We start from the raw sequence: 16,451 nt of genomic DNA, 5'->3' as shown, positions 1-16,451 counted from the left end.
AAGATTTGCATTACAGTTTAAATGGAAATTTTTATGCTTAAACATTTTCACTCTTACACAGTCGCATTGTGTATAAAATGGTTTATGAATCTCATGATTATTACAGTGTTTGACTGGTTTAGATTTTCACTTGTGAAGTTTCTCATTGAAATATAACTTGTTTGTTTTGGTCTCATCATCTCTCAGTAACAGATTATGACCCGTGTAATAACTACAACATACTCGACAACTACTGGAGAAGCACACTCAATTACTGGTCTATATATGGATACATATCTGATAATGATGACACTCGTGTAGAATGGGATGGCTGGTATCGACTCTTCATTAATGGATCAAGTGCTCAGATGCCTGAGTGGTGTGTGTCTTACATGTCATGTGGAGGTTATAGTTCTCTGTGGCTTGGTGACTCTCATCCGCGGCTAGAAGATGGAGTTGTTACTTGTGAAGTTTACGGCTCCCGTAATGAACAGTGCAGTCGCTACAGATCCGACCCGATCCAAGTCAAAGCTTGTCCTGGAAATTATTATGTCTACAAATTTACCAGACCAACTCTTTCAATCCCAGATCCTGTATATTGTGCAGGTACATTCATTCATCTTTATATCTGACATGCTTGTCATGAATTGTATTGATTTATATTCATATTATAAATTTGAATATATTTAGTCTACAATATATAATGCTCTCTTCCTACTTTTTCCTTAATAGTTCCTTTCTCCACCCCAAGTGTCGACCCCTGCTATGACTATACCAGTCTGGATGAGCCTTGGAGAGCCACAGACAACTCTTACTATAATAGCTATAACTACTATGGCATGTGTGATTATAATGTGGAGTGGAATGGCTGGTACAGGATGTTCTACAATGGTGAAAATACTCAGATGCCAGAATCATGTGTAAATCAGTACATGTGTGGCACTTATGAACCACTGTGGCTCAACGACCCTCACCCACAGCTGGAAGATGGAGTGGTCACCCGTCAGGTCTGTGTCTCCTCATGGAATGGCTGCTGTACTTACACATCCCACCCTATAAGAGTCAAAGCCTGTCCAGGAGATTACTATGTTTATGAGTTTGTCAAGCCAATATTTTGTGGAGCTTACTGTGTTGGTGAGCACTTACTCGTATGATCTTCAGCCATTAACTTTTCTGAATTCTGTTTGAATTGAAATGAAATTATTGTTGTTAATATAAAATGTTCCTAATACCAGATGCCTCAAACCAGTCCATCTCATCAACAACCGAAACAATCCCATCCATAGAATCCATTACTCCACCAATCACAACCACTGGTAAAGTCTTGCTTCCTTCATAAACTCTCTTGAGCAACTTTTTGGACTTGTATTTTTATTAAACATGATCTCTTGAAATGTTCCTGTTTATCACATTAAGTAAATTCATAGCTAAATTAATTTCTGCAGAAAATATTGACAAAAATCACATTAGTAAAAAGCAATACAGCTCACAAATAATTATGCAATTCAAGCTATTTATATTTAAATGTAAACAGAATGCATTTCTAGACAAAGTGAATTACTGAATCTTTAATAGTGAAAACTAAACCACCAGTGTTTCTCAAACTCAGTTCAAAACCCCTGTTCGCATACCCTATCATTAGAAGAGGGAAATTACTGCACGTACAGATATCTGTACACTGTAAAAAAAAAATTCTAACCTCCCTAACTCAAAATTTTCTAGTGACTGATAACATCTAAATGTTTCAATTGGCCCAAGTGAAATTCTGTAAATTATAAAATTAAATTTACAGATTTTCACTTGGGCCAATTGAAAAATTTAGATGTTATCAGTCACTAGAAAATTTTGAGTTAGGGAGGTTAGAAATTTTTTACAGTGTACATGCAGCCATTTCCCTCTTCTAATAATGTTTTTTGGTTATTTTAGACAGATATATATGTATATATACGTAGGCTCACTATTGGCCAGCATCACACGCATCACACACATGACCATAGTCGGCCAATAGCGAGCCTACGTTCTGACGTACAACCCAGAAGCGCTGCGCTGTTACACTACGTGAACTCACTCAGGCTCACAAAGAAGAAAATGAAGAGATGAATAGTTGAACAACATGAGGGTGAATAATAACTGATAGAATTTTCATTTTTGGGTGAACTAACCCTTTAAAGTTAATCAAAGAACAAAGATCATTACCCACTGCTCTTAACTAAATAACTTTTGTAGCTTTAATAAGGATTAGTCTATATTTAATTTATAATTTATGCAATGCAGACTGTTTGATAACTTTATTCAATTTCTGTAAATGTCCTATCTGTTAGACAGGTAGGAAGGGCACAGGTAAATAAGACATTTATTATTGGTTTATGTGAGGATTGTTTTAAGTTCACTTAAATTAAAAGTCGTTTTTTGTAATAATGTTTAGAATTGTGGTAAAACATTATTTCCATCCAGATATAAGTAGCTGTATTAGTTTCATTGATACTGGCCTTCATTCATAAAAAGATGCCATTAAACAAGTATTTAAAATATACTGTATTTAAGTTGTCAACATATTTTTTTTTTAATCGAGACTAATCATCGAAAAAAAAAAAAGTGATTCATCTAGTTATGTTTTTAATCGATTAACAGCACTGAAATATATATGTAATATATATATAGCACTAATTCTCATTTTCAATTTAGAGTCTGTGCAGACCACCAGCACGTGAGAATAATGTTTTTGCAAATAAGTGGAAAAGTGTTTTGAAAACACTGACTTCTTGAAGTCCATTTGCTTGTAATACTTGTGCTGAATTGCAAAGAGACGTTTTGTCAGCTAGATAAAAGAAGTTGTTCTGAAAGCTCACGACAAATTGTCTTCAGCTTCAACTTAAAATGCAAATGAAACAGTGAGCTTAAGTAAAGAGAGTAAACTGTTTCATAACATAACCACTACAAAAAATACACATAAAAAAAAAAAAAAACATTTATTAATTCCGCAAAATACATATTTTTAATATTTCCATGACAACAGCTCCCCCTGTTGACCCCTGCTACAACTACAATATCCTGGATGATTCATGGAGAGCCACCAACAATCAACATTCCTCTCAAATAATGTGTGACGCTTGGGTCAGCTGGAACGGCTGGTACCGTCTCTTCATTCAGGGTCAGAGCGTTCAGATGCCAGACACATGTGTTGATGAGTTTAGTTGTGGCACTGATGCTCCACTGTGGCTGAACGGAGGACATCCAACAGTTGAGGATGGAGTGGTCACTCGAGATGTCTGTGGTCACTGGAGCAATAACTGCTGCGCTTTTCAGTCCAATCCCATTAAAGTCAAAGCCTGTCCAGGAGATTATTATGTCTATGAGTTTGTGAGCCCAACTACCTGCAGTTTAGCATACTGTGCAGGTAAATATATTTACATGTGCACTTTGTTCATGTAAAAGATTATATATATATATATATGTAATTTTTTTTTTTTTTTTTTTATATCTAATAATTATCATTTATTTCAGATTCAAGCAACATAAACACTACCACTACTACTGTCACGCCAGAGACAACTACAACAACAGAAACTATAACCATGGACACTACGAGTGGTAATATGATGTATTGTGTTACAATATGGAGGATTATTGATTGACATCAGAAAATCTGATTAGTATTATGGGTTTGTGATGCATGTAAATAATTTAAAATAATTTATAAAGCTAAATAGGCTATTATATTATATTATCAGTCATATTGAAGTGATTCAGTCATAGGCAAGAGGCCAAAGGTAATCACAGCCATGCAGATATAGGTCATAATTCTGTATCATATATATTACATTATGCAGAGATTGCAAATATTATGATGGGAACATTAAGGTAAATGAAATTTAAAAATGATGACTATGGTATTACTAATAAATGTTCAATACTGTTTTGTGTTTCTCTCAGACAATGGCATCAATATTACGAGCCGATTTTATCCATTTGGAACTGGAGACTCAGTAAATGGACGCATTGATGATGGAAGTTCATCTGTCATATACCTCCAGCAGCCATTTATATTTTTTGGGCAAACATACAACCAAATTTATGTAAGTCAATCTGATATGAAATGATATTGGAATATGAGTGTCTAATACTTATGTCTATAAACTCTCTTTGAGAAAAGGTAAATGGGAAAATGACCATTTACTGCTGTTTAATATACTGTGCAAATAATTTAGCATATTTTATAAGTATCCTCCACATGATAATAAGACCTCTTCTATTTCAGGTTAACAACAATGGACACTTGACTTTTGACGGGGCATGGTACAGCTACACTCCATACCAGTTCCCAGCTTATGGAGGGAAAGACGTCATTGCTCCATTCTGGACAGATATTGACAACCGTTGGAATGGTGTTATCTCATATCAACAGTACACCTCTGGCAGTGTCCTTACACAGGCGACCCAAGACATAAACCAATACTTCCCTGACTTGAGTTTCTCTGCTTCATGGGTCTTTGTTGCAACATGGGATAGAGTTGCATACTACTACAATTCAGGAACAGTAAGTAGAACAATTTGATACCATGTAGACCGTCATGTTCCCATTTAAAAAAAAAAATCGGTATACCACATGTTTTTTTGCTTCACTGAAAAAAATTAAAAATATTATTTGTCTTTTTTTAAGGAAACATCTTTCCAAGTGGTTTTGATTTCAAATGGCCATCTCTCATTTGTTGTAATGAACTACGGTGCAATCGCTCCAACGCAACGATATGTACAGGTAGGTGTATGATTGATATGATGTATTGAACTGTTTATGACCAAATAATCAGACATATCCTTATCATTAGGCTGGTTATGACACCATCGACTCAAGTCACCATTTCTCAATTACTGGATCACTCCAGAATGACATCACAAGCCTACCATACAGCAGCAATGTCAATGTGCCAGGCAGATGGGCCTTCAGAACAGATCATGGAACACGTGGTTGTCAGTTTAATGGTAAAACTGCTTTTCTGATTGCATGAAATATTTGCTATTTTCTGGAAGACTATGAATGACTTATTCAAATGTAATCATATCATGCTAGTGAGCCATAGGTGAAGCCTTCCAGTAATTACACATTACTTTTGGTGTTTATATCCATAAACTCTTTGTTATAGGTTTTCCAGTGCAGCTGGGAGACTCCTTCTGGAGTGATTCCACCTGTCAGCAGAGATGCTCCTGCACCAGAAGTGGCATCCAGTGCAGCTTTGAGCCCTGTACTTATTCCCAAGCTTGTCGTCCAGCTGCTTTCCAATACTCTTGTCAGAACATTCAGAGGCAAACATGTACCATCTCGGGTGATCCTCACTACTACACCTTTGACAATCAGATATTTCACTTTCAAGGAACCTGCACATATGTTCTGTCAGAGGTTAGTAATGGTGCTATGGGTTTCCATTTATTGTAGAACAGATTTTTTAAAAATCTTTTACTTATTCTGAATTTTTGTCGTTGTTTAGGCTTGTGGAAATGGTTTGCCGTACTATCGCATTGAGGGGAAAAATGAGCATCGGGGTAGTACTCATGTGTCATGGACTCGGATGGTCAGAGTATTTGTCTATAATGAAGAAATTGAATTGGTCAAAGATCACTATTATGAGGCAAAGGTAATAATCACTGTATTGCTGTAGTGTTGAGTTGAGTTCAGCCATCCATCCATCTTCCTAATTTCTTTTTTATCAACATTGTCAAGGTTAATGGGACCTTTCTAGCAACACCATTCACCCTCCACAGTGGATCCATCCAAGTCTATCAGTCAGGGTTTTCCTTGGCCATCAGCACAGATTTTGGTCTCCTAGTGACCTATGATGCATATAGCTATGTCACAATCTCTGTACCTTATGACTACCAGAATGCCACATGTGGTCTGTGTGGGAACTATAACCTACATCCTGAAGATGACTTCCGTTCAGTCTCTGGAGAGATCTTGAGCTCAGATGTTGATTTTGCCAACTCTTGGAAGGTAGAGGGGGACACCGATCCTGAATGCCATGATGTCAGGTGCACAGGTCTCGCTTGTGCGCTTTGTACCAGCAGTGAAATGAGCCTTTACAGTGACACAAATCACTGTGGAATCCTGGGAGATGTTTCGGGGCCTTTTGCATCTTGCCATTCTGTGTTTTCACCACAGACCTACATAGAGAACTGTGTCTATGATCTTTGCGTAGGAGGAGGTTACCAGCCTATTCTTTGCCAGGCTCTCAATGTGTATTCTGCTCAATGCCAACAGCAGGGTGTACAACTTGGACAGTGGAGACAACCAGGCTTTTGTGGTAAGTGCCATCTTTATTATAAGTAAGTCTGGCAATCAGCTTAATGTAACTGAAATATTTGTGCAAAGTAAAAGATCCAGAGTTTGATGCATATTCTTATTTCTGCTTTCCATTTCCAGAAATCTTATGCCCTGAGCGCAGTCATTTTGAGTCTCATGGAACAAGCTGCCCTGCAACTTGCAGTAACCCAGCTGCCCCAATATACTGCCCCTTGCCCAATCAAGAGAGCTGTATTTGTGATGATGGGTACATCCTCAGTGCTGGACAATGTGTGCCTGAAGTGAACTGTGGCTGCACATTTGAGGGCTTCTATTACTCTGAAGGACAGTCAGTAGTGTTGGACGAGGACTGTGGGAGACAATGTGTTTGCAGTAGAAGGTCAATGGTCTGCTATCAGCACCAGTGTGGTCCAGCAGAGGTGTGTGGACTCCATAATGGTGTGAGGGGCTGCCGACCCATCAGTTATGCTACCTGTTCGGTTGAAGGCCTGGGTTCATACCACACATTTGATGGACAAACTTTCAGATACCCAGGAGCTTGTGGACTGACCCTTGCAAGAGTGATGGGGCCATCCCAGCTACCATACTTTGTTTTGACAGTGGAGAAAGTACCCAGAGGCCTTCAAGACTTTTCCAGGTTCCTGAATTTTGAGGCAGGAGGAACTCATGTTTCCATTGAATTGGGAGAAGGTAGCAATGTACAGGTTAGCTAAAGAATCTTAGCTTGTCATTTATTTGGAGCAGTTTAACTAAATTATTTAAAACTAATATGCTAGATCAATTAACTTTTATATTGTCCTCAGGTGGATGGACAGATGGTTGGCCTTCCCATCAGTGTTGGTTCCAGTCAGATCCACATCTTTCATAGTAGTGTGAGGGGTTTCGTGTTGGAGACAAACTTTGGAGTGACCGTTAGAGCTGACTGGCCGCACATTGTCCGAATCACGGCTCCAACCACATACAACGGTACACTTGGAGGTCTGTGTGGAAACTTGAATGGAAACACTGATGATGAATTCTACAGCCCAGATGGGGTCCTGCTGGATGACTCCCAGCTATTTGCAGATAGTTGGCGTGACGGATCCCTGTCAGCCCACTGTGAGGACCCAGCTGACATTTGGGAACCAGGACTTTATCAGAACAGAAGCGAGTTCAGTGAGCTCTGCAGCATCATGGCAATGAACGATGGACCATTTGCTGAGTGCAGCGGAACACTAGACCCTTGGCAGCGGATTGAAGACTGCATTCAGATGCTGGAGCAGACGGAGGGTGCCAGGGAGTCTCTGTGTGAAGCCCTGCGAGGGTACACAATACACTGCCAACACAATGGCATTGCAGTTGGAGAGTGGAGGAGTATTACCCATTGTGGTTAGTATCTTGTGATGTGATAAGATTTTCAGAATTAAAAGTATATCTCTTCTTCAAAATTCTGATCATTCATTGCCTTTTCCATCCCGTTTTGTTTTAATTATCCCAGATCCCAACTGTCCAGCAAATACCCATTTTGAACTGTGTGGCACATCCTGTCCTGCATCCTGCCCTAGCCTCTCGTTTCCCTTCCAGTGCGCTCTGCCATGCCAGGGGGGATGCCAGTGCAATGATGGACTAGTGCTGGATGGAGATCGCTGTGTTCCCCCCACTGGTTGTGGCTGCCACTATCATGGCCGCTATCGGCAGCCTGGAGAGCAGTTCTGGCATGGTGAAGAATGCCAGTTCCAGTGTGTCTGTGATGGAATCACTGGAAATGTCCGTTGCACACCATCATCTTGCAGTGACCAAGAAATCTGCAGTGTGGTGGAGGGGGAGTATGCCTGCCATCCTCGTCCACATGGTAGCTGTTATGCTGCTGGAGATCCACATTATATGTCCTTTGATGGAACCTACTTTGACTTTCAAGGCACATGCCGATATGTGCTGGCCACAGTATGTAATGATACTCGTGGACTACCACACTTCCAAGTGGAAGCAAGAAATGAAGCATGGAATGGATGGCCTGTGTCAATAACTGTTGAAGTTTTTGTCAATGTCTCTGGGCATCTTGTTCACATGTCACAGGATATGAACGGTTATTCTTCTGTTAAGGTAAGCAAGTCCACTGTAATCAATGTAATTATTGATAAGAATGGTTGAATAAACAAGCTCAACTTTTTCTTCAATTAGGTTGATGAAGAGATCAGAAACCTCCCTGTCTATCTTGACTCTGGTCGAGTGTCTGTCTACTCCACAGGACAGTTTGTCTATGTCTCAACTGACTTTGGTTTCAGTGTTGTTTATGGTGGTTCCTGGGTGGTAAACATTGTTGTGCCAGCAGACTACAGTGGAATTATGTGTGGCATCTGTGGTAACTTTAATGGCCACCCGGAGGATGACTTCCTCACTCCTTCAGGTGCTCTGGCACCTTCAGCAGACCAGTTTGGTGCAGAATGGATAGTTGAGGACAACATGCCATGCAATATTCCTGTAGGTCCTGACAATTGCCATGATGAGAGCACAACTGAGATTTCCCAAGCCTTATGTGGGATCATCAGAGACAATCAGGGCCCCTTTAGCTTCTGTCATGGTTCTGTAGATCCTCAAGCCTACTTTGATAACTGTGTGTTTGATGTGTGCATCTCTGGGAACCATAACGATGTCTTGTGTCGCTCTGTCCAATCCTATGTGAGTGCTTGTCAGTCTGTCAATGCCATGGTCTACCCCTGGAGAGAACTTGCATCGTGTGGTAAGTGACTGAAGATGTGGATGAGATTTTTAAAAAGACCAGTGAAATTAAACTAAATGTTTATTTATTTCCCTTATTCAAGGTGTTTTCATTTAATCTCAAATCTTTTATAGTGTACATATTATTAATAACATTTATGTTTAATGTACATACTTTTGTTGTTACATTGCCAGTCATGGACTGCTCATCAAACATCCCAAACAGTCATTATGAGGTGTGTGGAACAGACTGTGGCCACACGTGCGCCAGCAGCATCGATGCTAGTTGTGAACACACATGCTCAGAAGGTTGTTTCTGTGATGAGGGATTTGTGAGGAGTGGAGGACTCTGTGTACCAGTGGAACAATGTGGCTGCTTATATGATGGATTCTACTATCATGTGAGGATTAAAGCATCATGTTTTTAGGTTAAGACTTATTATACAGGGCAGTGGATAAGGGGAAGCACAGCCGTAGCATATTATGGCAACATACATCATCTCAAATGTGGTATTGCCATGGTACAAAGACGGTATCATCATAATACTTGCGTTTACATTCACTCCTAAAAACTACATGGTGATACCATGATTTTTTTTAATGTAAAAATACTCACTGATGTTATGTTATGGAAATGTAAAGTTTGTTGTCATTATTGATTTTGTAGATTGGTGAACAGTTCTGGGATTCAACATGCTCCCAACGCTGTCAGTGTTTTGCTCCAAATGATCTACGCTGCACTGCATCTTTCTGCCCAGCGGCCATGGAGTGTGCGGTCAGAAATGGACGTCGTGACTGCTTCAGTCCAATGTCCACATGCACAGTCTGGGGCGACCCCCACTACATCACCTTTGATGGGGCTGTGGCCCACTTTCAGGTATAAACTGGTAAACTGCTGTTTTTTGCAGACAATTACCTTAACTGTTGTTTTGTGTCCCAGTAGAAAAAAAAGAAAAGAAAAAAAAAGTTATTCTAAGGATGTTTTTTGGTTTTAGAATATCTAAACAGGGTTGGATTTTAAATTGATTTCATAAATCGAAGAATATTCATATATTTATGAATTTATGCAATGTCTTGCAAGATATTTATGTAAATAAAGTGAAAGAAATAATGAAGACTATGGCCTGGTTTCACAGAGAAGGCTTAGATTTAGACTAAGCCAGAATTAGGCTTTAGTTTAATTAGGACATTTAAGTAGCTTTTATAAACTTGCCTTAGAAAAAAACATTAGTGTGTGTATCTTGAGTCAAAACAATGGCACTGACATATTTTATGAAATGTCAGTGCAAGTTGCTTTCAGTTAAAACAGCTCAAACATGCATTTAGTCTGGGACTAGGCTTAAGCCTTGTCTGTGAAACCGGAGGTAAGTGTATTGTGTTTATCTTACCAGGGAACGTGTTCGTATGAGATTGCCCAGACCTGTGGTAATGTTACGGACAGTGATCTGCAGTTCCGTGTGGTGGCCACCAACAGGCACCGGGGGAACATGGTGGTGTCATTTGTGTCTGCAGTGGATGTTTGGTTGTCTCAGCATGAACAACAGATGCATATCAGAATTGGGCAGAACAGGAGAGTAAAGGTAAGTTACACTTTAATTGATGCCAATATAAATACATATTTCACTTTTTTTCTCTTTTTCTCATGTTGAAATTTTCTGATTCTCCTCCAGGTTGATGGAAATGCTATTGACACACCGGCTTATCAAATCAATGATCTTGTAGAGGTTCATGAGGATCAGGGATTTGTAATTCTAAATGCATTCAATGAATTCATTGTCCATTTTGATGGACATAGCAGCCTTCTAGTCAGAGTGAGTGAAAGATTCTCTGGATCTCTATGTGGAATGTGTGGAAATTTCAATGGTAATCCTGCGGATGACAAAGTGCTGCCCAGTGGAGAACTCGCTTCTGATGACGTTTCCTTTGGCCACAGCTGGAAATCAGACACCAGCATTCCAGGGTAAGAATTTTTACCTGGTTGTTTGTGATCCAAAAATGTGTCTCAGGTTTGTTTTGATGGAGTGGTGGACAGGGAAAAAAGTTTAATGTGATTTGTGGAGTTCTTGCAGCTCAAACAATAGGGCATGGCACTATCAATGCAAGGCCATCATTTGATTCCCAGGGAATAGATGAACTGATAAAATGTACGTCTTGAAAGCAATGTAAATCATTTGCTATTAAAGCCTCTATCGAATGCATGGAGTGAAATGTAATTATTTGCTGCTGACAGAATGAAACACTGCATACATTTAACATTTGCATTTACAAATAAAGAGATAGAGAGAATGGCTTCCAAATATTTATTTCATGCTAATGTTCAATTTCACAACTTTACTTTTGTTTACTTTTAGTATTGTGTTGAGTTCTCAGTGTACAAATTGAAATCTCTCTGATGAAATAGTATAAGCATATAATTGACCTGAAGTTTCCTTGTATTCTTCAGCTGTGGTGCCAGAGACCAGACCGGTAATGTTGATGAGTGTCCACACAGGCAGAGGTATTCTGATCTCTGTAGTATCATCACCAACATCACTGGCCCCTTCCAGAACTGCCATCTTCATGTTGACCCGGCACCTTACTTCTACTCTTGTGTGTATGATCTGTGTCTCTACACACGTGCCAATGGCATGCTATGTTCAGCTGTTGAGGCCTATGAGACAGCTTGTGCCATCTTGGAGACACAGATCCCAGAATGGCGCTCGGGTCTCCGGTGCGGTAAGTCAAAATCACATTTCAGCACAGATTATTTTGTGATTTTTGTCACCAGTGTCATTAAAAATGTAGGTAACTGAACTAACCTGAAAGCTAACGTTTAGAGAAAGTAGCAGGGTGGGGTGGGGGTTTGGGGGATTCAAGTTTGCTTTTTGTCCTCTGTGTTACTGTAACTGTTTTTAGATTGAGAAACTAGTTCCAAATAATTCAGAGGATGAATGAGTTGATTTTGATCTAACCTTTAACTGATTTTTCTAACCTAATAGAAAAGAATGACAATTTAAAAACATGCTTAATTCACAAATTGGTCATTGCTAGCTCTTAACAGACTATGATTTTAATAGCTATGATTAAAAAAAATGCAGCACTACCATTAGGCTATTTCTTAGCAATGCTACTGCGCAAAACGGTGTTCCTTCCAGGCAGCGAGGGGATGGGTAGGTTTAAGGTTGAGGTTAGGGTGAGCTGCCTGGAAGGAGCCATTGGGGGCTAAAAACACCATTGAGCGCCCAAAACTGTATGACACAATGAGCCAGCAGTACCGATATTGGACTTGACCACCAATCATGGGTAAAATGTAACCGTTGCTACACATTAAACATGTGGAGAACTTAGAGGGTCTTCGTATTCATTTAATTCTTATGGTCAGGTGGATGGAAAGTGTACTATCTGTGGATCTCAAAGGAAATTGTTAAAAATTAAATGACCCATTGAATTCACTAGAAATAATAATTTATTAACTTGAGGAATACAGAGCAATAATCATTCAGGGGACCAGAATGTTAAGCTCTGATTCTGTTAACATGACTCAGTGTCTTTGTGTTGTATTTCATCTATCTGTGCTTTTCCTCTTAGATGTGAGAGATCGCTGTTCTGAACTCAGCTGCTCTGAGGATGAATGGTGTGGGAAGAAAAATGGTGTTTATGGCTGTTTATGTAACGAAGACCATCCCAGACCACAACCTGACTCTTTTGGTTGGTATCATTCAACAAAAAACAAATATAAATATATATATATATATATATTTTTTTTTTTTTTTGTCATTAGTTGCCTTTTTCTTTTTTAACAATTCTGACAATCTTTTGTCTTTTTATCCCCTCTCAGAGTTCTCAGAAACCTGTGAAAGCAGCTCTGGCTCCATATCTGTGTCTCGCTGTCAGCTCTTTGAGGCTGGTTTTCCAGCTGATGTCTTACACCTCAATGATCCCAGCTGCAAAGGAACGGTCCGGAATGGCAGAGTGGAATTCCATTTTGATAACGATGAACACATCTGTGGTACAAATCTTCTGGTAGGTTTAACTATGTATAATCTATTCAGTACACAATCTAAATATTTGTAGTGTCTGATAGAACCAACAGAAGTTTATCTGACCACTTGGGGAATCTCTTTGAGACTTTGAAAAGTCTGTAGAAAGGTCTGTAAGGATATTGAATCTGGAGAAAACAAAATTAAGGTCCCAAACAGACCTCCCTATAGACATTTCAAAGTCTCAAAGAGATTCAGTGTGGAAGGATACACAACATAATGCTACAAAAGACAATGGAACTTGTGCCCACATTCTTCACAATTAATTTGCAGTTGACATACATTTTGGGCTTTGTAGTTTTTAATGATATGTATGATGTTGAGTTACAAAAAAAAGTTTATATTTACTCCAAGTGCATGGTTAGGTAGAGGCTTTTTACACTAACTCCACCCAACAGGTATTTAATAGTAGGAATAAAGTTTTCAACAGGTCTTTAATTGGCCTATCATTTAAATTGGATGTTGTGTCTTCGCGTTGATCGGACGGGCTGAGACATTGACGCGACACATGGAGCTGCCCGTCCGATTATTACCACATTCAAAACCGTGGCTCCCTTCCTGGACCTTCGAGGACCTTTACTGACCAGCAGGTTCAATATGATAGGGTCAGGGGAAGGTGTAGTGTGGGCTTTAGGGACAGAGACAAGTAATGTCCCAGTAAGGTAGCATCCATTTATTATTATCGCAGACTGTTTTATAATAGTATTACTACAATATAAGGTGCAATTTAGTATCTGCCACTATTTGCACGAAGTATAAATAGCATCTAACTACTTTTTTTTTTTCTTAGTGCAAAGAAAATGCTGCTGTAGTGCAAATGACTGCTGCCTTTTTAAATACCTTGAATTCAATTTAGGCTAAAATACAAAATGTTATATTTGTTGTCCACAGGCTAACGGCACCCACTTCATCTATAATAACTTTATTCTGGGGACACCGAGGTCAGAAGATCTCATCATCAGCAGAGAGAAAATCCTGAAGCTTTCTTTCAGCTGTGCTTATCCTCAATCACAAACACTTTCCATGAATGTGGAAATCAACCCACTGGAGAGGTGCGAGTCAAATACATATTCTGGTTTCAGCAACGCTACTGTTATTAAAGGAGTAGTTCATCAAAACAGAATATCAAATGTGTGTGTGTGTGTGTGTGTGTGTGTGTGTGTATATATATATAAAAAGAAAATATGTTCTAATATTTTCTAAACCAAGAACTTATATGGTTTAGTCCTAAAGCAGAATTTTACTCAAAACAAAGCAGTTTTAACACAGATCTATTCATTATTTCAACAGCATTGTGAACAGGACTCTACCCGCTGGTGAAGGCAGATATCTGGTCCGGATGATTCCATATGAGGATGATGAGTTTACCCGGCCCTTCACTGGTAGTGTGGATGCAGAGCTCAACCAGGAGATGCATGTGGAAGTTCGTGTTGAGGGGGTCGACAGCCGCCAGTTTGCCCTGGTGATGGAAACGTGTTGGGCTACACCTGTGAATGATCCTGATTACAGTCTCCGCTGGGATCTCATCCTTTCAGAGTAAAGCAGGGCTTCTTTCTATTCTTTTAAGCCTATAGCCTTAACTCAATGTAGCATTTGAATAAAAAAATAATAATCATTTAACTTTTAGCATAGCCTTACATGCTTTGTCTTTCAGTATTTCAGAACTAAAGCATGAGATCATTTGAAACAGTTTTTTTCTGAAACAGAATTTGTCATTATCGATATTCTCAGGTGTCCAAATGACGACACAGTGAAGCTGCTGCAGAACGGCGTCTCGACATCCAGCCGTTTCTCCTTCAGGATGTTTATCTTCACTGCAAACTCCACTAAGCTTTACCTGCACTGTACTGTTCACCTTTGCCTTCTGTCAAGCAATCGCTGCTCAACGGTGAGTTTACAAAACCTCTCATAGTTCATGAAATTATAATGTAAAATTTTCAAGAGTATCTTTAGTACTTGTTTTGTGAAATAAATTTTCACTGTATGTTTTGAATATCAACTTAATTTATCAATTATATTAGCCAGTGTGTCTGTCTGTCTGTGTATACAGTATGTGGAGTATCTATAGTAAAATGTGGTGGGTAAATGATACATGTAAAGGTTTTCAAATCTGCAGTTACTTACACTAATATAAATAAGGTTATGTTTCATGATTTAAGGTCAAATTTACTAAACAGGGCAAATTAGCATGAGACACATTAAAGAACACAGACGCAGCCAGCCACAAAAATAACAGTGTCTTCACGTTTAATTCTTCACTGTGAGACTTTAGTAAATCCTGACAATATTTATTTTTTTTTATGTAAAAAAAAAAACATTCTCTCTCTATCTGTTAGTAAATCTGGCCCTTTAATGTTCAAGGCTGCTCTCTTCTGGAGACTTTCTGCACCTTTATGTTTCATGTTTGTTCAGTGATATTTAACAGGGATTCACACAGCTGGATTTTGCTCTTTTCTCTATTAGGACTGTGCCTCTGGACACCGGCAGAGAGAGGGCAGGTCTCTGGACTTCCATGACAGTACTTCCATATCCATGGGTCCTCTGGTGTTGTCTGAAGGGAACACAGGTGATTTTAATAATTCGTAAATAAAGGTTTCTTTGTACATACATTATATTTCACTGAATTGCATTATATTCCCTGTTCACAGATAAGTGGGTCCCAGAACAAGTGAAGGTATCTGAGGCTTCTTGTCTGTGTGGTTCTCTGATGCTGATACTTGTTCCTCTGATGAGTGTCCTGACACACTTTTAGTTTAGTACCACAACATTTTACATGCATATTGTCTAGAGTAGTTTTAATTAATGTGGAACTGATGCTACACTGGTTGTGGGTTTCTAAACGTTTCTTAACTTAATTAATGATATTTCTTGTGGACTAATAAAGGAATTATTATTTAATCATTTACGTTTATTTCTATATAGTACATTCATTCTGTATTACTTGAGGGAATGTGCTGCAACAACAAAGACCATCAGATTCATGTTTATTCAAATAATGCAAAAACATAATTTGGTCATTCCCTTTCTGTGGAAATTTGTGATAATGTGATTGTAGGCAACTAACTAATATGACTTTCTTTTCCTAAAAATTGTGTTGTAATTTTTTTTATTCAGGCATTTTGTATAAGGCGAGAAAAGTGTCTGAATTATCTAAATGAGGACAAAAATAAATACATTTGATGGTTGGCCTCAAAGTCTATTTTTCCTTTTGTAATCATTTTCGTTAAGTAGAAGTACGAGAAAGATTAATGATCATAACTGCTGTGATCTAATGATCTTTTTACTGCTGTCTTTTCAATTGTTTTACTTATTTTCCATCGTGATGCTATGATTACATGAGAAGAGTCTTGCTTTACTTTCAGTTATTTGAAGAATGTTGCAGAACTGGTTGAATTGTTCTCTTTAGAGCAGAAAATGAGGTGAGGTTCAGTCAGTGTTCAGATTGCCAAAAAAATGTTCTT

General features: G+C 38.8%; 1 protein-coding gene across 1 annotated transcript; it reads left to right on the top strand.

The window, feature by feature from the left end:
• The first annotated feature begins 2,740 nt into the window (after window positions 1-2,740).
• LOC311305926 (alpha-tectorin-like) lies at window positions 2,741-16,188 on the top strand. Its single transcript, XM_084433961.1, has 25 exons — window positions 2,741-3,376; window positions 3,484-3,570; window positions 3,913-4,055; window positions 4,238-4,516; window positions 4,640-4,735; window positions 4,806-4,959; window positions 5,121-5,374; window positions 5,463-5,609; window positions 5,696-6,275; window positions 6,395-6,978; window positions 7,078-7,642; window positions 7,752-8,356; window positions 8,435-8,993; window positions 9,167-9,372; window positions 9,639-9,848; window positions 10,363-10,551; window positions 10,642-10,931; window positions 11,415-11,686; window positions 12,539-12,658; window positions 12,789-12,973; window positions 13,882-14,042; window positions 14,281-14,526; window positions 14,722-14,878; window positions 15,454-15,556; window positions 15,639-16,188. The coding sequence occupies exons 1-25, from the start codon at window positions 2,986-2,988 to the stop codon at window positions 15,740-15,742; spliced, it is 6,687 nt and encodes a 2,228-aa protein (XP_084290087.1). The 5' UTR covers window positions 2,741-2,985; the 3' UTR covers window positions 15,743-16,188.
• The last annotated feature ends 263 nt before the right edge of the window (window positions 16,189-16,451 follow it).

The sequence above is a fragment of the Rutilus rutilus genome (assembly GCF_951802725.1).
Source record: "Rutilus rutilus genome assembly, chromosome: 16".
Lineage (NCBI taxonomy): Eukaryota > Metazoa > Chordata > Actinopteri > Cypriniformes > Leuciscidae > Rutilus > Rutilus rutilus.
Note: the sequence above shows the minus strand (reverse complement) of the source record. Positions and strands in the feature narration are given on the sequence as shown.

Bases quoted from the DNA above. Each gene is read 5' to 3' on its own strand.
- LOC311305926 (XM_084433961.1), top strand. From the start codon at position 2,986: ATGACAACAGCTCCCCCTGTTGACCCCTGCTACAACTACAATATCCTG. The intron at 3,571-3,912 runs GTAATATGATGT...TGTTTCTCTCAG, and splicing joins AACCATGGACACTACGAGTG to ACAATGGCATCAATATTACG. The intron at 12,974-13,881 runs GTAGGTTTAACT...TGTTGTCCACAG, and splicing joins TCTGTGGTACAAATCTTCTG to GCTAACGGCACCCACTTCAT.